Genomic DNA, 27,025 nt, shown 5'->3' on the forward strand with positions numbered 1-27,025 from the left:
AATGGCTTCCCCACCATAAATGTAGGTAACAAATACGATTAGAGTCCAAGCACATGCACTAAATGTCCTCATGTGACTTCACTAGCTCAAGGCTGTGACAAGGTTGGCAGCTTATCTCATTTACAGTAAGAAAAACACGGAGTCTGCAATCAAAGCAGAATGCACCCTCCCCATGCTGAGAGCCTTGGGTGGGGAGGTACCACCAGAGCTACTTGCACATTGCTGCTTCCCACAGCAGTGCATGCAGCTCCAGCCGCTGGCATGCCCTGCCTATCTGACTTGGCTTTTGGCTTTGTGCTGCACAGACCTGGAGAGCATTTTCTTTTTGCATAGGGTGCTGCGTGTGGCATTCCAATGTTATTCCATCCTTCTACAGCTCAGTCCCCTGGCATGGGCACCCAGACCCTGCTCCCAACCACATCTTCCCCCTCATTAGTGGAAGTTACTGGCTCTGTATCTCTGCAATCATCTGCTAGTCACGGGGAGAAACTCTGTTTTGCACCGCAGTTTTTCACAATGAGAGTCACCTCCTCGCTGTGGTTATGGTTTTGCAGACCAAAGTTATCTCTTATTAGCTCCTGTTTGTGCAGTTTTTGCAGTTCATGCTACTCACTGCAAAAAGAGCTTGCACCTGGGACCTGGGTAATCCTGATAATAATTTCCCTTTTCTCTTTGAGGAAGTCTTTTGCTGGGAGAGGCTGTGGTAGAAGTGCTTGGGAGCTCACTAAAGCGCAGTATGTTGCATGTTCCTTGGCTTGCAGTCGTATGTTGAGATTTCCCTGGAGTTTTATAAACTTTCCTTGGCTGGAGGTCCTGATGAACTGTATTCTTGCATCTTACAAAGTTTTCTTAAGAACAAAGTGAGTATTCTCAGAAGATTCAAGATAGCCTTGCTAGTTCTTTTCTTACTCCCCCTAGAGCTCAGATCTGCTCGTATGTTCTTATCATTGGACACATCCAGAAAATTTGTGGGGTGTCACCACTAAACTCTACTCCTTAATGCCAGTATGGAATGTCAGAGAATAGAGTTAGGGTCTGCCCCTGATACCCTGGTCCTCTTCCAGGGGGCCCAGTGCTCTGGGCCATGGGACGGGAATGAGAGACTGCTATTATCAGTATTTCTTCAGCCATGACTACATGGGAGGCTCCCAAGTTCCTGCTGTAAAGCAGTGAGGTCAGAGTTGTGAAACATTTGAGCTAGCTGCCAAGGTAGGGGAAGGTATCCAAGAGTGTGAGAACTTCTCAGCTAATTTCGTAGAGCTTAAAAATACCCTTTCGGGTTCCAGCCAAAATCATGGATTCTGATTGAATAAAAAGGCTGGAAGAAGCTCCTAGAAAGCAGAGGAGAGAAAGAAGAGGAAGAATCTGAAGGGAAAGCAAAGACCCTGGGAAATTACTGATTATGAGTTATTATAATCAGAAAGTTTAATTCACTGGTGCCCAATGGATTTACACACACAGGCTTGTAGCATTGTTTCTGCTGCCTGCTCAGGCATGGCCTCAAAGCAACTCTGTCTCACTGAAACATAGAGCCCTTGCATTCGCATACATGACTAGTTAATTTCCATTTGTCCAGTCTGTGCTCAGGAATGGGCCACTACGTTCACTCATCTCTTCTATCTTTTCTGTACGGATACAGGTAGGGGTAGGGCACAGGCACATTTACTTTAAAGGGGCTAGGTTGGTACGATCCCATTTTGGGAAACAGTTGACAAGACTAAAAGAAGCTCACAGACTGGAGAGGTAAAAGCCTGCCCTGAAGCAGTGCTGCTAGGAACTCTCAGAGAACAGAAATGGCAAATGAGCATGCAGAGACTGTGAAGAGTGCAGACGTCTTTCCTAAACTAAACCAAAAGGAAGCTACAAAGACACCAGCTGATGGACAACAGGGCTAAGAGAAACGGTGTAATGATTGTGCTGGGCTTAAGAAGAGCTGACGAGAAAAGTACTTGTGACCATGGTGTAGAGAGCCTCAGGAACAACTAAATTCACCCTGCACCAGGCAGAAAATCACAGAATCACAGAATGTTAGGGGCTGGAAGGGACCTTGAAAGGTCATCTAGTCCAATCCCCCAGTCTAAACACACTATTCCTTTCCACTAATGGGATTCTCACTATTAGGTAAAAATCTACAATTTTAGCTGTTTTCTGGTTATTTTAAACATTAGACCAAGCCTGATCCAGTAACAACAGGAATTTTTACTTTTTCCTCGGTCTCAGCACATCCTTCATGAAGTTCTTGGACTAAGTTCCAGTGGTGAAACTGGTATAAACAGAGCTAATAACTTCATTGCTAAATTGAAGCCCAAACTTCTCATTTGCATAGTGTAAGCCCCCAATGGTCTTTAGTATTCCGTTGTGTCAAAAATGTATTAATACATCCTCTGTGATCACTACACTCACTACTCATCATTTTTTTTCTTTCAGGTGTGTTATGCAATGAAAAGAAACTCTTCTGAACCCTTCTTCTACAGCAAGGATAAAACCCAAGGCTAGGACTAGGCTGTGGAAGAAAGCATGATTAATTTGTAATTGAGTTAATCCACAATAATAGCAAACACTGCTTGCTGCAGCTGCTCTGTGCCATTTGGGTACCAGACAAGAGTCATAGTGAGCTGTAAAGCATTTTCTAGCGGGTGTGTTTTTTGATAGTCTGACTTCAGTGCTACAGGGGAACAGTCCGAGCAATAAGTCCCATAGGAACGCTCTGAACATGGAAACATTTTGTAGGTACAAGGCACCCATTACAAGAGACAGCATGCTGATATGTGCATCAGCATGAAACCAAGACCTTGGTCAAGACATTGTGTGAGTTGGTTTTCATGTCTGAAACAACTGCTGCTGCTGCATGTGTGCTCCAGCTTGTAAGGCATCTGTAAAGAAGCCAGATAAAGTGGCAGTAGGATCCAAATCCTGCAAACCTACAGTCTCCAGGGGGTGGTGGTAGATGATTATGAGGGTTATGCCTGTCTCCGAGAAGCACAGATTGACTCTATATTGCCCTGTCTCCAAGAAGCACAAATTAGCTTTATCTCACCACTCCAAAAGGGAACTGGTCGAAGTAGTGCAGAAGAAAATCAGAAAAACAGCTGCACCAGGCTGGGGCTGAGGAGCTTGGACAAGGACAGCACAGGAGAACTTGGTGCTTCTCGCTCCCTAAAGCTCAGCAAAAAGTCAAGAAGAAGTCAAGAAAGCAGCAAAGACCAAGAAGCACCAGACCCTTAGCAGGCACTGCAAAGAAGCACAGAATAGCTCTGGCTCTGAAGAAAATACTGAGCAAAGCCAAGAAACCGGCAACCACAATGGCCAAGAAAGCAATCAAGAGACTAGAGAATATGAAAGCTGACAAACCAAAAAAGGCAAAGATCCCATCTAAGGGCAGAGCAGTGAAACCCGAGGCTGACAAACCCAAGGCAGAGAAATCAAAAGTGGCTCAGTCTAAGCAGGCAGTGCACAAGAAGAAGCAGATGCTATACGAGCACAAGCAAAGAGTCCCCCTTCAGGGACACAGAATATAAATTCTCTAGTTGAAAAATTGATTTTAATAATGTTTTGTATTTTTAATGCAGTTCCCCAAAAGGAAGATAAGTAACTGTAATTATTAAAATACCTTGATTTGAAAGAAAACTCAGGCTTTGTATGAATTATAATATTTCTTTTTGCTATTTTATTCAATTCTCTACAGCAGAATTGTAGAGAAGAGGGTGCCAGACTCTTCTCAGAGGTGCACAGCAAAAGGAACAGAGGCAACAGGTTAAAGCTGCAACAAAGGAATTTCTGATTTAACATCAGTAAAATATTTTCCACCTTAAGTGTGGTGCAGCACTGGAACAGGTGAGCAGAGAGGCTGTGGATTCTCCATCCTTGCCAACTTTTTCAAAACTTAGCTGAACTAGGTTCTGATACAATTTATATTATTGGAAACACTTACTAAAAAAAAAATATTAAAAAACCACATTATTTTAATGGCCAAAGTAGACAATTAAATTGGTTCATGATGTTTCACGTTTTGGGATTTACTTATTTATTTATTATGGACTAAAATTCAACTCTATTTTGTGGGAGTTTATTCCACCTTGCTGCATTAAAAGGGCTAAGGATGGGAAAGGAACAGAGAGAAGTGAAGCAAGATACTGAAGATCACAGAGCAGGAAGTGGAGATGCAGAAACAGAACTCGGACCCTCAGACCTCCTGTGTCCCAGTCAAGGGGCTGTTCACAGCTGGACCCATGCAGAGACATGTACACCATCCAACAATGTCAAACCATGTGAAGACAGGAGTAAATGGGATCGGATCGTGTATCTTTAGAATATTTTTTAAGCTTTTTTTTTTTTTAAATGAAGTTATTTTTTGTTTCAGTCCAGCTACTCTTTATGTAACAGTGGTGTTCCTTCTGCATGGATTGCAAGCACAGCTCCCCCCTGTGAAGGACAAGCCCACATTGCAGTCGGCAGGATGCCCTTTAGGGATCCCTCCAAGCTGAGTCACCGGATGACACCACATTTTGTTCGTGCTTCACCTGCTCGTAGGCAAGATCCAGACAACACGGAGCTTCCTTATTCCATGGCAGCCGCTTCCAACAGCCTCCCCATGATTTCCCACAGCAAAAGCTGAGCAACAGCGTAGCAGAGGGTGTAATACATTGGGCTGAAGCACTCCCTTTCTTTCCCACCTTGGGAAGACCGATTGACCTTCGCATTCTGGGTGCAGCAGAAAGCTGTTGTCTGTGCAACCAGCTTCCCTTGCAGGGAAAGGCCATCTCCCTGTCCTCAGCAAAGTGAGGCACCACTTCAAACTGGCAACCAGGCACCAGACCGCTGGGCACAGCAGCCTTGAAACTGGCACCGCTGATCAGTAATCAGGAGCTGTGCCCAGCAAGATGAGCAAAAACAGCCATTGTGTGGGAAGCGACGGCAGGCTGTGTTACTCCCCTTCCAGGTCAGAAGAGTTTATGAAAATCAGCCACAGACTCTATGCCGTGCTTCTGAAGTGGAACTCTGGCACCTTTCTGGCTTGTTCAACCTCACAGACTTTACTGGAGCTATGTTTAAAACCATTTCTGCAGTTTACATGAGGAAAGCAAGGTGCTGAGAACAAGCAGTGCCCAGAGACATGCAACTCAGAGCTATGGCAACTCAGGTAGGAACAGCGGGGGAGATAAATAACGTGAGATAAATACTAACAAAGATTGAGGAATGTCTGTGGGCTCCAGTACTGAAGGGCAAAGGAAGAATAAACTGAATCGTAAGAAGACAATGGCATATGCACTCAGCTCACATAGCCTGTGGAACGTGCTGATAGGACACTGCAAAGACAAAAGAGCTCATGAGTGCAAGCAGGATCAGGCCTGCGTAGGTGGAAGCAGCATTTACAGTCACTTGTGCTGGGGCTATTTTTATTATAATAAAACAGGGACTCAAAGATGAGGGACTCATCTATGAAACAGGGACTCACCAATGTTAGCCAGCAATAAACATTGATCCTAGGGGATAGTGTTGTGCAATAACATGCATTGCAATAACATGCACTTCAGTCCTGAAGGATGTTGGGACACTATCAGAGGCAGATTACTGGTTAATTTGGCCCACAGACACTTTTGTTCTAGAAATACCATCTAAATGTAGTCCCCTTGACTTCTTGCACAGGTACAGACACTGCCTAGAGTCCTCTATGCTCTGGGTGCTCCATCTTTGTAAATGAAATGTGTTGCACAGTTAGTGCCTGATGAATCTATGTGAAAGTCAGAAGTTCAATGAAAGATTTTTTTTTCTAATCCTCTTGACCTAGATGTATAATATTTAATGTAGTAAATCTTTCAGTTATCCTCATTTCTGAGCTAAATGTCTCTACTGAACAAGTTCTTCTTTGCTTATAAGATGATGCATCACAGCTCTACTCTTGCTTCAATCACCTTACCATTTTACTTAGAGACAGTAATTCTCTGTCATTAAGTCATGGCACATGCTCAGTCAGAAGACGTGTTTTCAGCATGCATCTCATGGGCTGGGAGAAGTTATCCCTGTGCTCAGCAGCTACCAATTGTCAGGAAAATCTAGCACAACCGTCCATTTAATAAATAAATAAATAAATAAACTGCTGAGTGTAATTTTCTGTATCTGTAGGAAAAAAAAAAAAACTCCTAGAAAGACCTGTGATTCACGAGTGAAGGGTGGGTGGCAGCCCAGGACTGAGCTAGCAGGCAGTAAAGAGGTCCAAATGACAGATTTGGGCTGGAATCAAATCTACCCATAAATCAGTAGGAAATACAGCTAGAGACAAATAAACCCAAACACGAGAGTTGCCAAGAACAACAGGAAATAAATTTTCTTTTAATAGTTTGTGTGTATTATATGGACTCTAGCATTAAAACAATGTTCTTCTGGGGAGGAGCACCTCTTCCTGCCCCTGCTGAAAGCAAGCAACAGAAAGGTTTCAAACCATTCCCCAAATTTATGAATGTTAAATTTCTATGTACTGTACAGTAGCTATGTTATACAGTTATATATTTATATATCAGCTTACATTCAACTCTAAATACAGGGTGGAGACTTGCCCTAGTCCAGTTTCCAAGAGCTCCATCTAACATCTCCGGCTTACCTTCCTCCTCGCAGGCAAATTTTACAGGTATCCCACCGCAGAAGTCAATGGCTGCACATGACTTGAATGGCTTTGAGATCAAGCTCTTGGTGCCCTCCTCTACAGAAACATGCATACCCTCAGTATAGAGAATATCCTCCTCCATCCCTAATCTAGTGAGCCTTGAGTACTCAAGAAGATCATCGCTGTCTGTGTAGGAGTGCTATGCTCCTGTGTGTAAGGTGAAATTCCAGTCACTGCATAACCTGGAATTCTTTCTCCTGCATAATGGAGTAACAGAGAGAGATTTATCCCATCTATGGCCAATTTTGACCTTATGTAGAACAAATATGCCTCTGCACAAGGGTATTTTCCCCAACACAGAAGACATAATGCAGCTTCTTGCTGCATACAGCAGAAATCTAAGTCATGTGGAGAGGCTATTACATTATCTGCTTTTCTTCTCAATTTTCTGAGAATTCTGCCTCTGCGCAGCATCCTGTCCCCTCTACTATGTTACTCCGGCTGTTCAGTAGACCAGTGCTCCTGCCAGGCTGAATGGTACTCAGTTCAGCAGCAGAGTATATTATGTAATGGGTGTCAATGCCTGCTCTAGCAAAGTGCCTGTCTGTTGCAGTCAGGAACAATACTTAAAGATCCTAGGCACAGGGTCTCACTGGTCTTCTGCCGCAATGAGCTAAGCTGCTGAGCTCAGGTGCCCCACAGAATGGCTGATCATGCCATTCAGGGGTCAGGGACACCAGGGGTCATGAAGAGTGGTTAAGACACTTCAGGCAGATCTTCCCCTTTCCATTCTCATAGTGAAAACTGGCTATATACCTGGAAGTGTTTTCTATGTACCCAGAAAACAAGGTTCTCTAGCAGCCAACAGACATTCAGTGCTACCAGAGTGAATATTTTCCCAAGGTTGGTCTGTCTCTGTGTTCAAGCCTGTAGATATGTCCACCACCTCACAAGTAACTGGCTCCGTGCAGGACCACATACAAAGTGAATCTGCAGATAATGATTCCTCTCCCACATCTCATTCCAGTTTGTGACTCCTTTCTGCTTTGTGCAGAAGCTCCCTGGTCAGGAGGTAGGAACTGAAGTGGAGATACTGAAAGCAGGCTCAGCAGCTGGAGAGTGTAGAGGTATCCAGACTGTGACAAGGCATCAGAACAAGCTAATTCATTGCCTTCTGCCTTGTCCTTCAGCCCAGAAGAAGCAAGTTCCCAGTTCTCCAAGGACACACATGTTCTTTGGGCTCTCTTGGAGCTTAGGAGCAGATGCAGCCATACTTTCTGCTCCTTGGAACTTGCCTGGAATGGGCATCAAGAGATTTCTTGAGAGGAGAGGAGAGGAGAGGAGAGGAGAGGAGAGGAGAGGAGAGGAGAGGAGAGGAGAGGAGAGGAGAGGAGAGGAGAGGAGAGGAGAGGAGAGGAGAGGAGAGGAGAGGAGAGGAGAGGAGAGGAGAGGAGAGGAGAGGAGAGGAGAGGAGAGGAGAGGAGAGGAGAGGAGAGGAGAGGAGAGGAGAGGAGAGGAGAGGAGAGGAGAGGAGAGGAGAGGAGAGGAGAGATCTCTCCTCTGATCCAACATAATCTTCTTGAGAAAAATATAATGCCGTATTAAATCCAGAGTTCTTCCTTTTGGTAGCATTTGTGTATGAGGGAGGCAATGGGCTTGAAAGAACTTCCCAGAGGTAGTTATAAATGATCTGCTGCCATACAGGGACAATGAGGTTTGTCTTGGGTTGAGGACAGCTCATCTCCCCATCCTGTCACTTCTCTGAGTCCAGCAGACAGAGGGAGTCTGTGCTATCACAGAGCAAACTCAGTGGCTGAGGAGGGCTGGAGAGGCACAGGCTGAACAAGTGTATCAGAACTCACACTGGTGCCATGCAAGAAACCTAGGCAAGGGCATAAAGTCTAGGGCATCAGGGTTTGCACTCCTCCACATCAGACACAGCCTTGGGCATCTCTGCCACAGGAGAAGACTACATCCTGTCTCATTTATGTTTCTCTGCGGGGGCAAAGCAAGAGAAGATGCAGCACAGTTATAAGGACCTCTGGGAAATGAGCAGATCATGGCCTGCTGAACAGAATTTGAAAGAGAAGGGGAGCATCCCACATCCTCAGCAACAGATAGAGGATAAGAGCAGCCACCATGACAGGGTAGGAGACAGGGGGCTCTGTGTGCTGCAGCACCTGAAGAAGAGGATGTGGGAGAATGCAGAGAAGTAAGGAAATGTTGGGGGAATCACAACAAGCAAGAAGGACTTGTCTTGGGTTGTAGGTGGCAGATGATGATTTCTCTTCTCTCCCTTCCTTTTTCTCTTCTATTGTTGGTAGCTTACAGACCACCAGGACTTCTCTGCTGCTGCTCCAGGAGCTGTCTGCAGGGGAGATGCGCAAATTGCCCCGATCGGCGGAGACGTCGAGAAGGAAGGCCAGCCAGCTGGCGACAGATCTCATCTGAAGACAGAGCAAATACATGTTGACGGATAATCAAAGTTTCCTTCAAATTCTTCACTGTCAGAATAGTTAGAAGTACATCCTTCTCTGTGCCTGCAGAAACTATTGGAACTGCTGAATGCTCATATACATCAGGCAAGTGACTAAACCCTTAGGCCTTTGTTAATTCTCTTGTGGCTTTATTCATGTACAATACATATTAAAATCACTCACATTTTGCTGCAACAAAGACTGCATGAGAAATCTTGACTGGATCCAGTTTTAATTTGTGAATAGAAATACTGACAGTTACTCTTTGACCTCAAAGGAATGTAACTTTGAATAAAGGCTTGCCTGGAGTTAGTGGAGCGTGATGAAGGCTGAGTAGATTGAAGGCAGAATCAAGAGCTCTTTAACTTTTTGGTAGTACAATATCTACTTCCTAGCGTTTTTCATGGCATGCATACTGGACCCCGCATTGCATTAAAGCTCCCCCAGAATAAGCCCAGGGAAATTACTACATACTGATTGGGGCTGGGAAATAAGTTAGCTTGAAGCTTGAAGACAGTATCAGATGGCTACAGCTATTCCTTGATTTCCTCTTCTAGGTTAGCTTGTGCTGTCACTCACCTTGCATGACCTCATTCTCTTTGCAGACAATGCGGGAGCACACCTCCTTGTTTATTATGTACATGCGCCGCACGCTGAGGGATCACCGGGAGCACGCCAAGGACAGCGGAGAAAGGCACAGGGACAAAAAGAAACAAAAAAGGGATATAGGCAATAAACATGTATTCATTTTTACACTCATGATGAGGAGTCAAACCCTAAATCTTTAGGATTAGTTAATCTAGAACAAGGCTGTTGTCAATAGAAAGGTAGCCTTCATTAAGACTTCATGATATGGCCAAATAGCTTACGTAAGGATTACAATATTGGACACATAATAGCTTCTTAGTGCTGCACTGATTATAGTTATTATGCTGTTTTAATTAATCACCTTAAAAGGCAGCTCTGAGGATAGGATTAATCTCACCAACTAGTTTCCCAAAGGAAGCTCTAGTTTCAAAAGGAAACAATTGCTGAACTGGACATGCCATTTCTGGAGAGCTTTTAGGGTTTTTCTTGGGGACTGCTGTTTTCTTACCTTGTAACACAGAGGTAGCTGATACACTGCTTCACCGGCTTGTGAACAGAGTACAGGCGTGTACAAGGGAACTGCTCTTCACGACAATCTGAGAACACACACACAGAGGTGCAATCCAGCATCACGGCAGGGGTACGCATTCTGGCACACATATAGTTTCACTAGGTACTGTCCTCCAGACTTCAAGTGAAGGCCTCTAGGCTCCACTTTCCGTTCTCATGTAAGAGATGGGGATGGTTTAGTGAAGAAGAAAACAGGGCAAATATTTCTGATCTCCTTGCCGCAGAAGAAAAAAGTAAGGGAGAGTAAAGTGAAGTGCAAAACAAGCCCATTGGGAATTCTCAACACTGAAAGCTCACATTTTAAAGGGGATGGACACAAATAAAATGTGAATCGTAGTCATATGTTTCACATGCACGTTTCTAATAGATCTACAATCTCACACTTCAGGTCACAAATTTCATTCCTTTCTTTTCTGGGCAATCAACCCCATAGCCAACTATGATTTTTTTTTTTTTTTTTTTTTGCATTTCCTTCTGAAACACCAGCTCTTGGCCGCTCAGCATGTCTGGTCTAGTTGTCTGCTAATTTCTCCCGTCCTGGGCATGCCACTGAGTGAAAGACTTCAGCTTCCACTATTGCCATTCCCCAGTACTCCTAACCCAAGGAACAGAATGAAGTGAATTCTTCAGCAGGCCTCAGGAGATGAAGCTCAGTGCTCAGACAGCACCTGCTGGGAGAGGTAACAGGGTGGGTGAGAGGGGGCCAGGGAGAAGGTGCAGGCACCAAACTTAAACATACCTGATGAAGCTGTTGTGGTTTCACTGTCAGACTGAACTGGAAGACAAAATTAGTGTGGTTTACCATGATTCTTTCCTAGACATCAGTTTGTTGAAAACAAATACCTGGAAAGCTCTTTCAAAAGCCCTCCATCGTAACTTCTGATGTGGGAAAACCTTTTATTGTTACTAACATGAAACAAAAGAAAGTACAAAACCAGTATGAATCTAGTGCCAGCTATCTAGCCAACGATGGTAAAAATCCATTCAAGCTTTACCATAAAGCATTACCTCTTCTTTTCAAAATTACACTGTAAAGACATCCCGATTTATAATTCAAAAGGCTGAGTATATGTCACTGCAATTGCCATCTATCTAGACAAGTGAAGGAGCCTGTGACTAGCTCTTCTTACCAGCTGGTTCTTTAATGCCCATGACAAGGCAGCAAAAGATGGTTGGTTTTGTTGTTCCCTCTTATAAACCAATCCACCTCTACCACAGTAAAACACAGTAAATTTCATCATTTACCCAGTGACAAACTGGAAGGGAACTCAGAGGACTTGATAGGTGCAAGTTTTCATCAATGGTAATAGAGGACTTCTACTTCTGCCTACTTCATGTGCAATAACATCATCCAGAAGCACAGGCAAAACACATGGATGTAGAGAGGAGTCTTCTGGGCAACAGAGCTCCAGTTAGGGGCATTCAGGAAAGGAGGAATTCTGTGTGTGCAAGGAACAGGAGGAGGAGAGGGAAGGTGGAAACATTGAACTGTGAATTGTGAATAAACTCACCAGGACTAAGAAGAACAGGTGGTGTTACAGCTGCAGCTGGAAAAAGAGAAGATGTTCTGAGAGATCTTAATTTGAGATTTCAGCCTCTTCCTCCCTCCCACAGTTCTGCCAGTGGCTGATCACTCTTGACTTGTAGCCATCCCACATGCTGTTCATAGTATCACCACAAGCTGACTTGTCAGGGTAACAGCAGGCTTCTCCTGCGAATATGCTGGGCTCCCTACAGCTGATGGGATGCTGTAGAGCAGAGGTGGGCCCCATGGTACACCTTCTATTAAGAGTTTCTTCTTGATCCCTCCACAATAAGTGTTTTGAAACTGAAGTCTGTTGTCAAGGCTTCATATTTATCTTTTTCAAGTTTAGATATAGGTTAGCCACAGCCACTTTCATACGGACACAGAATGTCTTTATTTATCCTCCTACAGACTGTCAGGTCTCACAGACCAAACATGAGACTCATCGGTTGCCTTCACCTGCCACCACCCACCAGGAAGATCATGCACCATGTGTACACGACACCGTGTTTTCACTTTGCTCCTCCGTGACAGCTGCTCAGATTGACCCACAATACTCTCACCAGCTGATGAGCATAGTCACAGAGCAGAGAAGATACCACGGAACTTCTGTCCTGGAGAATCACACTCAGATGAGCTTTCCTACCCACAAGCCACACTTCCCAGCAGGAGCCAAGCACTGCTGACTCTTCTTATTTTTTTGAACAAGCGCATGACTCCCCATACCACTTGACTAGATGTGTTCTCCTTCTCACTGACCTGCCTGGTCCCCTCGCACCTCTGCAGGGTGTGTTTGAGAGTCTGCCACAGTAGAAAGAAGCCATCGCAGAGGTCAGTGGTACCAGATTTTAAATAGGACCCATACAGAAAAGTGGGGAGGCTCTGGACCTTTCCTCCATTACCCTCTGTGTGCCTGGCAGGATTAGTTTATCTTGTTAATGCATATACTTCCATCAGCCCACCGTCCTTCCCCTGGGGCTATCTCTACAGCATGGCCTGGCTTTCCGGAGAGGCATGTTGCATGCTGCAAGTGCTTGTCTTGATTGTCCTCCATCTGCTCTGTCTTTCACATTTTGCTGCCCCTCAGTGACATAGCTGCAGGCAGGGTAGGGAGGACAGTACTAAAAGAATATTTCTACCTCTCCATCCCAGCACTGTTCAGAGTTTGCTTTATTATTGTTTTTCCTTTTTTCACCACCTCTGTCTCCCGAGCTCTCAAGCATAGCTGCTGGCTGTCAGCAGACATGCACGTAATCTTGTGTTGCAACGCTGTCACATTAACTGGTGAACCTGACCAATTTCTCCCCCTCGTCATTTAATGTCTTCCTCCCTGCAGCTTCCTCTGAAAGCTCAGGCTGTGTGAGCTTCAGATGTCATGACTTCTTGCAATGCGAACAACTTCAGACAGCCCTGTGTACACACAGTGAGACTGGCATTTCCTTGGAGAACAGATCATTAGCCACCCTAATTCACCTCCCTGCACAGAGCACAGAAAGGGCTCCCCAAGAGCTGTAAATGCTGGAAGAGCATGTCTAGATGTCAAAGATGGGGAAGAGGGGTTTCTGAACATAATGGGTAATTTCTGGGGCTATGTAAGTGGTATTAAAGGCGAACAAGGGGTAATGAAGCCTGAAGTTGCTGTGAGGTAAGAACTTACCAGGTGTGCTGATGAAAGAGTCGGTGTGAACTTCATCTGGAAAAGAGAGAATGTCCTGAGAGAGATTGTCATTACTTTTGTGGTTCCTTACATAGCAAGCCATAGCTAGCTTGAATTATCTTGGCTGCCATGATAGGCTCAGGAATTAGTGGGGTTCAATCCAGTAGGCACATAAGCACAGTAAACTCATCTCACCCTTATCCATTGCTCTCCTCAGTGGCTAAGCTGGAATTGGATTTTTTAGTGCACAGGTCGTACTAACCCTTACTGAACTCTGGGTTCATATTCTTTCTTCTCACATGTGGCCACTGGTAGGCATGTTGACTGGAAGGAAAAACTTGTAAAACCAAAGCACTGGTGGCTCCTGCAGCAGTAGGACAGGCAGCTGGAGTACCCACTGCACAGAAGGAGGGACGCAGCTCCAGAAGCTAGGCTTGACTGCAAAATTTCACCAGCAGATGGATTTCTTTGAAAGGCAACTGATGGCAAAGCTAAGGTAGGTGTGATGGAAGGATAAAGTACAAAGGAAAGGGGAGCTTGGTGAACGTATTCTGGTCTGGCTTCTGAATAGTTTTCTGGAAAGCCCCAGATACTGCACGTGACAGGATTATATCTGGGAGATATCTGAAGTCTTAGCCAGTGACTTCAGTTTGAAGAAAAGGCAGGCTCTTGTGGTTCCTCTGATCGCTGAAGCATGATGCAAACATGTATTTATTCTATCTTATCATGTCACAGAAATTGAAAAAGTAAGAGCCAGAGGGATAAAGCAATTTACTTGCCAAAACACATTCTAATGAAGATCAGTCAATATCCTTTCTCAGCAACCCTCGCTGCTAAAGCAACGCATCACTTGTGCACCTTTTTGCTCAGAATTATCCTGAGCAGTTGTAGAGTTCCCCTAGCTTCCCAGTGCTCAAAAAATGCGACTTCTCATGGATCTCCCACAGCCCCTGACTGCAAACATAACTCCATGCAAAGTGTTTAGCACCCCAGCACTAGTGAATTATTTGTAAAGAACACACAACACTTAGCAGGTTGTCTTAGAAGCCTTGTTTAATCTTCACTGAAAGGCAAGGTTACAGCATCAAAGGCACAGAAACAAAGAATAGTGTTTGCAATTAAACAGGCCGTTAATTATGTAGGACGACTAGGTGACATGAGCTTCTAGCACACGACATGCCTGTAATACTCACCAGTTACACTGTCCGGTTCTTGCCCATTGGCGGCCCACGGAAACCAGTCTGTAAGGAGACAAGACAGGAGAGTGAGGAAAGGACACAGAGAAAGATTTCTATGGGCTGAAGGCTTTGTGAAATTTTTTGAGATTCTTGTTTGTCCAGGAGACAACACTGCCCTCTGCTGAAGGGAGAAACGCTCTCCTCTCTGCCTCAGCCTCCGCTGCTGGCTGGGTTTCCTCTACAAAAACCCTTGGTTACTGTGAGTCCTGATTCTGCCTCTGCTGCTTCCATCGGGGCTGAAGGCTGAGCACAGGAATCTCCAGATCTACCAGACTTTGCACTTCTGCAACACCCTTTGATGTACTTTGAAAACAAATTGCACCTTGCCTTCCCACTCTGGAGGTTGGTCAAAATCCCTGTCTGCATTTTAGGGAAGAAAGAGGAAATTGAATCATGGAAATTATTTGCTTGGAGTCACAAGAGTGAGTTGTTGGCACAGTAAGCAACAGATTGCAGGTCTTGTAGCTCCGTAAGCAAATAATTATGTGGTCCATCATCCCCCCCGGGGTATGAAGCGCAGAGTGGAAGATCTTTTCCCTCTCGGCCCCTGCAAGAATTGGAGAGGGACAATGAAGGCTTGGCTGTGCATGCCGTGTGGCAGAGGAGAAATTGAAACTGAAGTAGACTGTTCATTTGTCCAAACATAAATGGTGAGAGAGCTGCTTCCTCCAGTAGCCAGGAATAGGAAAATATTTCCTGCTAGCCACAGAGGAGGGAAATGTCTGCATAACTGGGGGTGGGTTGAAGGAAAGAGTTGGCAGGGAAAAAAACAACAGTGATCTGAGGCACTGCAGGGATGTGTGCAGGACCAGCCAAGCACCGTACACCCTGCTATATTTTATTAACTCAGCCTTTAGCTTAATGGGAGCACTGCACGTGTAAAAAGACTATCTGGTCTGGAGCTTCAGTCTTAGTTCTTGCTCATTCCAAGAGCTGTTACTTGCAGGCTGCAAAAGGACTCTTGGGGCCTCTATTTAATCCTACTCTGTGGCATTACAGGACCCTGCTATTCCTTTCCACAGCCAGCTGCCAGCAAGGGCTCAGCTGCTGGCTGTTGACCCAGGGAGAGTCAGACATGTATAATAACTTACGTACACACTGTAGTGGAGCCCGAAACTTTTCCTGTTCTGGCTAGTTTCGTAATGGTTATAAGCAGAGGCAAAAAAATAAAAATAAAAAAATCTTTACTTTCTTAATTGCTCCTGATACAAAAGGAAGAATTCAAATTCTGACATAAACCCAATCATTTTAACACTGAAAAGTCAGCTTTTACTACTACATCTTTTTTTTTCTTTTTTTTTTTTTTTTCTTCAGATTTTCAGCCACTTCAATTTATATTTGTTCAGGTACCAATTCATATGCTTTATAAATGCTTGGATTTTGTTATCCAAGTTGCAGTAAATTCATCCTTGGAGTCTGAGAGAACTGCAACCCTAACTCACCAAATCTGTGGCTGACCCAAAAACAAAAATGACGAGACACCAGATGGTGATTCCTGCTAATTTCCAAGTTAAATATAATTAACAGAAATTCTAAAACAAGATACATAGAAGCAAGAAATCTTCCTTTAAGGCCTCATTTCATGTATTGTAAAAAAAAAACAAAACACTTTTTTTTTCTACCTTTAACTTTGTAAGCCACCTACAAGTTCAGTTGTTGGAAGCCTTTCCTCCCTGCTTCACAGTAACAAACATGACATCCTCTTTGTGACAAATACTGTGCATGCTTACAGGAAAAAAAAAAAAAAAAGTGTTATCAGGAACAAAACCAGGCTTCAGTTAAATCCAAGATCCAAACAACAAGGGAGGTGCATCACAAGCTACCTATTTCAGCATGAGGGGAGGGCTGTGAAGATTGGAGTAAGTTGGTTTGAATGCAATAGGTGCAGTCACCTGTCTGTCATACAGTCTTTCTGTGATGAAACTTTCCCCACTCACTGGAATTAAACTTTTTTTGCTGTCTGTCCTGCGTTTTCTGACTCTAATGGCTGATGCTGACCCCCTTCCCCTCTCCTTACAAAGCTGATCCTGCCAGGATTTTTGCAAAAGAAACTCCAAGCAAAGACACGAAGCAAGAAAACAGAACAACAACAGAAGCAGAGAGTGGTTTAAACTTTGGAAGTTAGGCATGTCGAAACAACAACACTAAGAGTGACAAAACTTTCTGGAAATCAAGAAGCCTGGCCAGGGGTGCCCTCCAGCAGGAACCGCTAGAGACAGCAGCTGTTTCACAACATTTTGTGGAGCACTGGGAAACGCTCTGCAGATCATGCAGACGCAGGTTGTCAGCCATGTGAAGTACAGCACAATCTATAGCACGCAAAAACCCTAGCTAACCCTCTTTCTAAACTCTGAACCTGGCTGTTTTGCTTACCCAAACGTCCCTGTAGTGCAAGCGCTGGACCTCTGTCTTGTGATTCCAGCTATTTGCTGAACGGTTGACACATGCAGGTACCACTCCCAAGTTGCCAGATTTTTCCTTATGACCCTGTATCTACCTTGCCTTTCCTGTTCAGTCCTTTCCCCTTTACCACCATCCATCTACATGTCTCTGTCTTTGTCCTGAGATCATTGGCACGTTAAGCCTCTGTAGGATACTGCACAGGGCCAGGGTGGAGAAGAAATCCTCCCCTTGGAGTACGGACTCACCGGCTGGAGACGAGAAGAAAGCTAAGAGACACAACAGTGTACAGGCTCCAGAGGTCTTCATCGCTGTGGACAGGAGGAGAAGAAAGTTCAGTTAGGAGTGGGGATACTCTCCCCTGTAGCCCAGAAACTGCTTGCTGCCTCCATTTCCTTGTCCATTTGCCTCCCATTTGTTCTTTCCAGCCTTTCTCCCACCTGTCTCCCTCCTAACCTGCCTGTTTTCCAGATGTTTCCGAAACATTTTGGGCTCAACATGTAACTCCATCTGCCTTCTTTCTCTTTCCACGTCTTCTTTCAGTCTCCGTCCCTTTTTTCATCCAGGTGGCTAAGCCCCCCTCCACACACAACTCCAGCATGCAAAGAAGAGTTATCTTGTTATCTCCCTCCACTCTTTTCTACTTTCACATTGTTTTAAATGGTACTGAGAGAACAGATAAGATTCCCATCACTTACTGTTGCCCTCGGTCTCCAATTGTTTCAGCAGCAGACGCTCTGCCTTTCCCCTTCAGCGGTTCCCCCCACTTTGGCTACTGGGTAAATCACATGCAGCCACACCCAGAACATGCTCTACTTTGGGTTGTCTTCAAAATACAATTTTGGGAAGAAAAGAAAAAAAAAAAAAAAGAAAAGAAAGAAAAAGAAGCCAGGGGGACGTTGGGACGTGGTGTCATCATGCTGCTGGAATGAGGTGGGGGGGGGGAGCAAAGAGAAGCAGCCCACACCCTCATTCCACAGTTTATTGTACTCCAAAGGGAGGCTGCTCCTCCCATTCCCCCAGGATGGCCCAGCATCAGGAACGGATTCTTGTGTCGACATTACACATTTTGCTCTGCCCTCCTACACAGTGCCCCTGCTCTCCCTCCTCTCCTTCTCTGCATCGAGCCCTGTTGTCCCATTTACTGCCCGTTTCTACCCCATCCCCGCAGTCCTCTCTCTATCCTTACCGCTTCCCTGCCCCTCTCCCGCAGGCTGACAGGCTGCAGATCCCCCATCTATGTTTTCCTCAACAACACGCCCGTCTCGCCATGGTGACAGGACGGACTCTAGCCTCCCCCTGTTCCCCGGGATTACAGCATTCCCGGCAGGCAGCCCCATCCAGCCTGCGCTGCAACTGATGCTGTGCAGGAGGAATCTGAAACCTCCCGGCCAGCAGCACCCGCTGCCAGACCGCCGGGCAGGGGCAGGGGCAGGGGCAGGGGCAGGGGCAGGGGCAGGGGCAGCGGGGCGCCGGGGGGCGCGGGGCGAGCGCAAGCCCCGTGCGGTCCCGCACCGGGAGCGGGGAGCTGGGGGGTCCCGCCGGCGCCACCGGCCCCCGCCGCGCGAAAATGGGGCTGACTGGCAGCCAATCAGCCGACAGGAACGGCGATGACGTCACTCGTCTCCAAGGGAAGGGGGAGAAGGGGAGAACGCGAGTGACCTCCCCCCATCCCCCGGGGTGGGGAAGGGGATGTGGGTGGGGTGGGGATGGGATGGGGATGGGATGGGATGGGATGGGGATGGGGATGGGGATGGGATGGGGATGGGATGGGGATGGGATGGGGATGGGATGGGATGGGATGGGATGGGGATGGGATGGGATGGGGATGGGATGGGATGGGGATGGGGATGGGATGGGGATGGGGATGGGATGGGGATGGGATGGGATGGGATGGGGATGGGGATGGGGATGGGGATGGGGATGGGGATGGGGATGGGGATGGGGATGGGGATGGGATGGGGATGGGGATGGGGATGCAGATGGGGATGGGGATGCAGATGGTGATGGGATGGGATGGGAAGGGATGGGATGGGAATGGGGATGGGGATGGGGATGGGGATGGGATGGGGATGGGGATGGGGATGGGATGGGGATGGGGATGGGGATGGGGATGGGATGGGATGCGATGGGATGGGATGGGATGGGGATGGGGATGGGATGGGGATGGGGATGGGGATGGGGATGGGGATGGGGATGGGGATGGGGATGGGGATGGAATGGGGATGGGGATGGGGATGGGATGGGGATGGGATGGGATGGGGATGGGATGGGATGGAGATGGAGATGGAGATGGGGATGGTGATGGGGATGGAGATGGGGATGGAGATGGGATGGGATGGGGATGGGATGGGGATGGGGATGGGGATGCAGATGGGGATGGGGATGGGATGGGGATGGGGATGGGGATGCAGATGGGGATGGGGATGCAGATGGTGATGGGATGGGATGGGAAGGGATGGGATGGGGATGGGGATGGGGATGGGATGGGGATGGGGATGGGGATGGGGATGGGATGGGGATGGGGATGGGGATGGGGATGGGGATGGGGATGGGGATGGGATGGGATGCGATGGGATGGGATGGGATGGGGATGGGGATGGGATGGGGATGGGGATGGAATGGGGATGGGGATGGGGATGGGATGGGGATGGGATGGGATGGGATGGGATGGGATGGGATGGGATGGGATGGGATGGGATGGGGATGGGATGGGATGGGGATGGAGATGGAGATGGGGATGGTGATGGGGATGGGATGGGATGGGATGGGATGGGGATGGGATGGGATGGAGATGGAGATGGAGATGGGGATGGTGATGGGGATGGAGATGGGGATGGGGATGGGATGGGATGGGGATGGGGATGGGATGGGGATGGGGATGCAGATGGGGATGGGGATGGGGATGGGGATGGGATGGGGATGGGGATGGGGATGCAGATGGGGATGGGGATGCAGATGGTGATGGGATGGGATGGGAAGGGATGGGATGGGGATGGGGATGGGGATGGGGATGGGGATGGGATGGGGATGGGGATGGGGATGGGGATGGGGATGGGGATGGGATGGGGATGGGGATGGGGATGGGGATGGGGATGGGGATGGGGATGGGATGGGGATGGGATGGGATGGGATGGGGATGGGATAGGGATGGTGATGGGGATGGGGATGGGATGGGATGGGATGGGATGGGATGGGATGGGATGGGATGGGATGGGATGGGATGGGATGGGATGGTGCTCACTCCACTCCGGGGTCATGTACAGGGGGATGGGAAGCAGTGCCACTGCCATTCTGGCCAGTCTGAAAAGGATGGGGAGCAGAGAAATTTTGTGCAGAAGAGAAAAAGTAGCAAAATGGAAGGGACGCAAACAAACTGAGAAAAGAAATGGGGGAAGGAGATTTGAGCCTCATTGGTGCCATCCTTCTGGATTCCTCGTGCTGCTCTGCCTCCAGGCACACTATCTTTACGAAAAAAGAGGGGGCAAAGCAGTTAATCCCACTGGAGGATACGCTCTATCCCAACTCTTCCTCCAACAGTCCTGGCAAATCCTGCCTCCTGCTGCCTTCTCAAGCAAGGATATGGCCCAGGCTCCCTCCCTCTACAGGAAGGCAAGACAGAAACCTTGTAGGGGCAAACTGTGTCCTGTAAGGCTTACCCTGGTAGCTAGGTAACGCTCTCTTTTCTCAGCAAATGGCAAACTATGAGTAAAGTCCAATAATACCTTGCGTGCAATTATTAAGGAAATCCTCACTAATCCTTCATCTGCCTTGAAGGACCCAAAGAGTGTTATCTGCATGCAAGACAACAGAAGCCAGCACTTCTTACCTAACACCAACAGCAGCTGAGCATTGCTCGTGGCAGAGTTCATGAGAACAGACAGAATGACTACTTGTTATTATTTCTGGTCCTCCCAAGACTCAGAGGTAAAGCACTGGTGTGGCAGTAGCAGAAGATCGATAGAGGGAATGGGGAAAGCTGGGCATTTCCAAGTTCACCAGGGCGGTGTTTTGGACTGATGCACCATCACTGTTTCAGTGGAGCTAGATACCACCAGTCCTACTTTCAAGGTCTGGCCAAAACTCAGTCCACTGGAGATGCTCAAAAGGTGATTAAATGGCCCAAAGAAAATGGTAGAAGCTATAAATACTCCTTGGTTTGACGAATCCTCTCAGATCCTCGCCTTTTTCTGCATGACCAGATGACAGCTTGTTTAGGCTATATCTTTCCACACAGATTTTTTGTTTGTTTTTATTTTTCCTTTTCTTTCCTTTGTGCCTCTGTGATGTAATTCAAGCCATGGATAACTAAAATATCTATGCAGATTAAGACCTCATGAGGTCTGAAACACATTTATTTGAAAACTCCCATTGATGCTGTATGTTGTGGTCTGGCAATGTTATTGATCTATCACTATCTACCACAGACAGTAGGATTCAACTCTGATCCTAAACAAGGTTTCTTCAGGTTACTTTTGATCTTTTAACTCTTTTTTTTTTCAGACTGGGAGACTGTGTCCTTCCCAGGCTGCTCAGTGCGGATTAGACGCCTTATGCTAGCAGCAGCCCTCCAGCTGGGGAGCTTGGTGCAGATGGGCGGATGCCCTTGGTGGTAGAATTGCTGGCTGGGAAGCAGTTCAGTATTTTATACACCAGACAAACCGCAGTGAAGTAAATGGAGACAGTCTGCTGCTCCTGCTCTCTGCGGACGCCGGAGGGAGCTGCAGCTCACAGGCAGTGGAAGCTCCGTTTCTTTTCTCTCGCAGTCCAAGCACATTCTTTAAGAGAGGTGGCTCCGTGTCTGCAGGCCCTGATCTGGTATGAAGGCTCTCCTTTTAGCCGTCCTGTTTATCAGTGTATTGGATCTACAACTCTTTAACCGTTTAGATTTAGGGGAAGGGGAATAATCTTGTTATTTTCCCCCCATCCCCGTCTCACAGTATACACAAAGATGGCTGGACAGTCCTCGCTGACGGTAGATATGAATAATTAACATTATTCTTCCATTCTCATCCATTTTACTACCTTCTGCTTTGCACGTAGTTGTCCTTCTCCAGCAGAGGGTACTTTGGGGACATCTGCAGTGATCCAGCAGATGACTCAAGGTAAAGCACTCTTCCCTCTGAAAAGTCAGATATCAGTGCCACGGTACGGTGTGAAGGAGAACTGTGCCGCAGTGAATAGCGCGGGTGACTCATGAAGGAAACGCGTCCACCTTCATGCAGACATTCCCTAAGCTGCACTGACCCCAGTGCCTGTAGGTGTTTACCTAAGATGAAATGCAGTGGCAGTGATTCAGCAAGAAGTTCTCTTCCTTCCAAGTACTTGGTACTGATCTCCTTATGTTACCGGGGATGCTATAGCAATAGTAGCATGATATTTTGGATGAGACACAAAATGAGCGTTTTCAGAAATTAAAATTTCCTGGTGCATTTCACCCCAGAGATTACTGCATCTCAGCAGACAGGTGTTTGTCATTTGCAAAGGTCCTGGAGAGGCATTTAAATGCCAGCTATTTTCTTTCTGTCTTGCTCTCTGTCTCCCTGGCCTTCTCATATCCCCACAGTAACAGGGTGTTAAGTTACATTTGAGTGATAAGAAATTAATAAACTGCTGTACGATGTTTGAATGCACCACTTCAATAATGTAGTACTAAGTGGTCATTTGAATTGGGGCTGGTGAAATGAGTTTTCCTGGGATGCACACTGATGACTCCTCATTGCTGATGGGCTCCATACCTGAGGTCTGACACTACCCTGCAGTGGTTTCACTGTTGTAGCCAAGGTCATCATCGGGAAGGGGCATGAGCTTGAAGCCTGATCCATCTGTCCCCAGATTCGAGGGATTCAGGTCTGACTTTGTATACAGTTCACTGTAGAAGTAGGAACCCTGTAAAGTATAGGAGCCTGGATACAATCCACATCTTGTTGACTAATGGTCATGTGTTTGCTGTTCATCTACAAGAATAAGGAATTCTTCACCCATTTACTTCCAAATCAGCAGGCTTACCTCGCAGTGTCTTGTGGTCACAGAAAACCCTAAGGGAGACCACAAAACTAATTAATACATGCCCAGCTCCTTCAAATCAGTTCAACACTCGTGAAGAATTCAGCATGAGAACAGGCATTTAGTGAAATCTTTGATGTTTAGTTGGTGATTTGGCCATGGGATTCGGGATTCTCCTGGCCAAGAAACCTGCAGTGACTTGTCAGGATCTTCCTTCTTCCCTTGCTGTGCTTCAGGAAGGGAAGAGGTTCTCTGCTCTTTCTGTAGTTTATGCTACCAGAAACACCCTTCCTTTCTGGTCCCTTATGCTGTCCCAGGGACAATTTTCCCTGGCTACTTCACATGTCCCTTGGGCACTCCTCTTTCTACAAGCAGCTGAACACAAATGTGGCTTCCCTCAGTGCCTTTTCTCCAAGACTTTTCTCCCAGGGAGACAGATAACACTTTAAGCTTATCAAATATATAAATCTCTGTTGTAAGAGTAGTTATGTGTGTCCGTATAGACTTTGGACCAAATAAAAATGCCGTCTCTAGCAGTTTAAGACATGACTGATTCCTCCTCCATTTCTCCCATCTCTTCTGGACTTCACAAGCCCTGGAGTAAAGTTAGCAGGATTAATCCTCCATCAACGAGCAGTAATCAGAACTGGCTAAAGAAGTCACTGCTCCAGGGTGCCTGCTCATGCCTTGCCCACAACCAGCTGCTTCTGAAGCTTCAGGAGGAAAGGACCTTCTCTTGAAATGCAGTTTGTCTCCTAAACTGTTCCTGCAAACTGACACATACGTCCATTCAGGACTTCAGACTGTAAGTGGAGTCATCACAATTCTGCTCAACTGGTCCGAATACTGCTGTTGCAAAAATGTGGCTTCTGGCTGTGAGCGAGGAAAGCATGAGGAGGCAGGGCTGTCTTAAACGTACCTGGAAAGTTCACCAGAGCTGATCTGGTGGAGAGCAAGTCACCTCTGAGCTTTCCCATCGTTACTTCAGGTCATAGTTGTGGCTCAGACTTCTGTATTATTATATTGTCTTATAGGAGTTCTCTAAGACGGAACAGATTTAGGCAGTTTTACTTCCCCCAGCAGTCCAAAACTGGGAGCTGTGCCCCCTTCCCACCACTCTCCCCAAGCAAATCAGCTTCAGAAATTACAGTCTCAACAAGCCACTCTGTTGTTTGAACGCTGAAGTGCTGAGGAGTGCCCTGTTCTGGGATCCTCACACAGCCTTGTGTTCCAGTAGTGAGGGTTCAGGGAAGCACTGGCTACTATACGATGTGATGAAATCAGGACAGCTGGCAATGCCCAAATCAGACATACCCCTTCAGTTTAAAATTATTATTATTATTATTAATAATAATAATATGATACCACTATAAGCTTTTAAACATAATCAGGGAAGGGGGCAAAATGGCAATTTGCTTTAAATTCTGTAACATATGCAAACTGTTGAAGCCCTCCGTGTCAGCAATGACAGCACGTACCCTGTTTCTGGAAGGATGTAAGAAAGGAGAGGAGCAATTGTACTGAGTAGAATAAATGCAAATGAAGCTATATGTCAGCAGAGAAATTGATTTTATATTGAATTTATATTGTATGAAAAATTAGGAAGTACCACCTTTCAGGTTTTTATCCCTCCATTTTCTATCCTTCCACAGGGACCGTAAAGGCTGACTTATCTTTTAAATCCTCAGTTATGTTTTACTCTGCAATTGACATCAGAGGAATTTGAACAAACAAAGATTTTAGGCATTACTGCAACTACACTAACATAAATCGCTGTCTCTCCTGTACGTACACCTGGCTTTGACCAGATTACTTCAATTTTTTTCTGTCCATCCCCATGTATAGTCACTATTCTGATTTGATAGCAGACTGAAACCAAGGCAAATGGTGTTAATGAAAATCTGTCCTAATGTGATATGTATGCAGTTAAAGGGCCTGCGCTGATTTAGCTAATCTCGGCTTTACAGAGATGAAAACAGCACCGAAAGTAAACCATTCTGCACCAATGTAAACAACACCTTTACAGAATGCCTGTTAAAAGGGGAGCAACACTGGTGGCTAAAAAAACCCACTGCTTTGATATTACTCTAATAATTTCTTGCTTTTATTCATTGATGCAGGTGCCCTGATATGTATCTTTTTATGAAAAATAATTCAACTCATTATTTCCTCATTTGTAATTGTTCTTAGAACAAAAATGCACTGGAATTTCATTTGCATGCAGCTGTAGAGAATATTTGCATTCAAATCAAAACATGCTGGGTTTGCTCGTTGAAGTATCTAAATGCTATTTCTTCATATCAGCCTACCCTGTTCAACAAGCCTTTGGCTATTTATTGTACCCTTCCGTTCTGTTTCCTTGCCTGCCATCTTGGGCATTCTCTCAAATTTCACTCATTTTCCCCCCTACATTCTCCCTCTCTTCCCCCTTCCCCCCCCCCCCGCAATCTTTTTTTTTCTCCCCCTTTTAATCTCCGTATTTCTTCCTGTGTTTCTCTCCTCTTCTGTCTCTGTCCTTTTTTTCCCCCCTCTTTCTGTTCTTTCCCCCGTGCTCTCTTTCTCCCAGTTTCTCTTTCTGGGTAAGCTGTCTTGACTCTGGCTTTCTCTCTGTCTCCCTGGTTTCCTTTCAGTCACCTTCACTGGAATGTTGGCAGAAACGCTTTTTTTTTTTTTTCCTTTTTTTTTTTTTTTCTTTGAAAACAAAGAGGCTAAATGAATAAATAAAATAGCTAGAAGCAGACAGGAGGCTTCGGTTCCAGAAGAGTCTGTACGTATTCCGAGGGCTCCTCTTACTCAGCAAAGAAGAGGGCTGCTCTCCCTGCCCACCCCCAGCCCCGCACGGAGCCCTGGGCTGCGAGTGATGGATTGCACTGCAGCGAGGGCTGGGAGCACTGCAGGGGCGAGCAGGGGGAGGGATGGGGAAGGGAGGAGACACGCTGCCAGCGTCAGGACAGGAAGGATGTAGTTGGGGACTGATCGAAGGAGGGGAGGGGGAGCCGAGGATGGGGAAGGGGGGCACGCCTGGGAGGGCGTGCGCTTCTGCAGGCTGCACCATTCTGCATCGGGCTGAGCGGCCCCGAAAGCTTTCGCCAAAGATGGCAAAAGGCAGCAGGGGCAAGGCTGTGGCAGGGCGGCGGGGGAGACGGGCAGAAAACGGAAAAGCAGTGGGAAAAGGGAGGAGGGGGAGAAAGTCAGAGAGAAAGTGAGGCGTTGGTCGTACAGCAAGGATAAAAGAACGCAACTCTTACAGCTCGTTGGAGCTGTAGCAAGGGAGTCAGCGTTGGGGACTGAGAAACATTTAGAAGGTTGGGCAAGGAGCATGGCAAACCTTACTGAGGCCCATTTTCAGTGTGCTCTGAAGGGTGACAACAAGGGTGACAACAAGGGTGACCTTTGGACAGCAGCGAGGCACATCAGTACCTCTGAAGCTGCTGGTGATGGCATGCGCGTCGGCAGCCCCTGGCTGCAGAAGCTTTGCTGCTTTGTGGATTTTGGCAAGGAGGGTGTGCCCTTCTTCTGGGGCACTGCGAGAAACAGCCGACCTCCTCCCCGCAGCACCAGCTACCAGCGCTGAAACACCAGTTGTTGTTGCCTCTCGTGCTTCTCTTCTTCCTCCTTCATTTTTTCTCTACGCTTCTCCATCTGTTCCTTACTCATTGGCCAGATTTTTCTCCTTCTCTCTGCTCCCCCCAGCCTGCCTTCCCCTCTCGGCATCTTTCCCTCGATCCCCTCCCAACCCTCCCTCCTTTTGCACACCCCCCAGCTCCCCCCTGGTTCCGTGTCAGGGCAGCCTGGGAAGCCAGCAGAGGGCTGTGTCCCCCCCCCCCCCCAACTTCTCAGAGACCCCCTCCTCGACACCAACCCTCTCCCGCTCCCCCGCCCCGGCTTGTGCTGTCTGCCCGCCGCTCTCCCCCCGGCATGGCGCTGCACCAGCTGCAGCTTCCAGCGCCGCTGACCTAGTTC

At 46.9% G+C, this 27,025-nt stretch overlaps 1 protein-coding gene and 1 long non-coding RNA gene across 4 annotated transcripts; one reads left to right on the forward strand and one right to left on the reverse strand.

Moving 5' to 3' along the window:
* Nucleotides 1-6,299: 6,299 nt before the first annotated feature.
* On the reverse strand, nt 6,300-17,952 carry MFAP5 (microfibril associated protein 5). Its single transcript, XM_083848153.1, has 9 exons — nt 17,755-17,952; nt 17,305-17,367; nt 14,612-14,659; nt 13,419-13,454; nt 11,748-11,783; nt 10,976-11,011; nt 10,175-10,262; nt 9,658-9,731; nt 6,300-9,048 (listed from the first exon to the last, which is right to left on the reverse strand). The coding sequence occupies exons 2-9, from the start codon at nt 17,363-17,365 to the stop codon at nt 8,927-8,929; spliced, it is 501 nt and encodes a 166-aa protein (XP_083704279.1). The 5' UTR covers nt 17,366-17,367; nt 17,755-17,952; the 3' UTR covers nt 6,300-8,926.
* A 757-nt stretch (nt 17,953-18,709) lies between these two features.
* LOC310904011 lies at nt 18,710-25,486 on the forward strand. 3 transcript variants are annotated; one of them, XR_014587979.1, is made up of 4 exons: nt 18,710-18,736; nt 20,597-20,727; nt 20,834-20,983; nt 21,560-25,486. It is a non-coding gene; the product is annotated as an uncharacterized lncRNA (long non-coding RNA). The 3 variants fall into 3 exon arrangements; XR_014587980.1 differs by having other exon boundaries at nt 18,721-18,750; XR_014587981.1 differs by lacking the exon at nt 18,710-18,736 and having other exon boundaries at nt 20,258-20,727.
* Nucleotides 25,487-27,025: the final 1,539 nt, after the last annotated feature.

This window comes from Anser anser, assembly GCF_964211835.1.
Source record: "Anser anser genome assembly, chromosome: 1".
In the NCBI taxonomy this organism is placed as follows: domain Eukaryota; kingdom Metazoa; phylum Chordata; class Aves; order Anseriformes; family Anatidae; genus Anser; species Anser anser.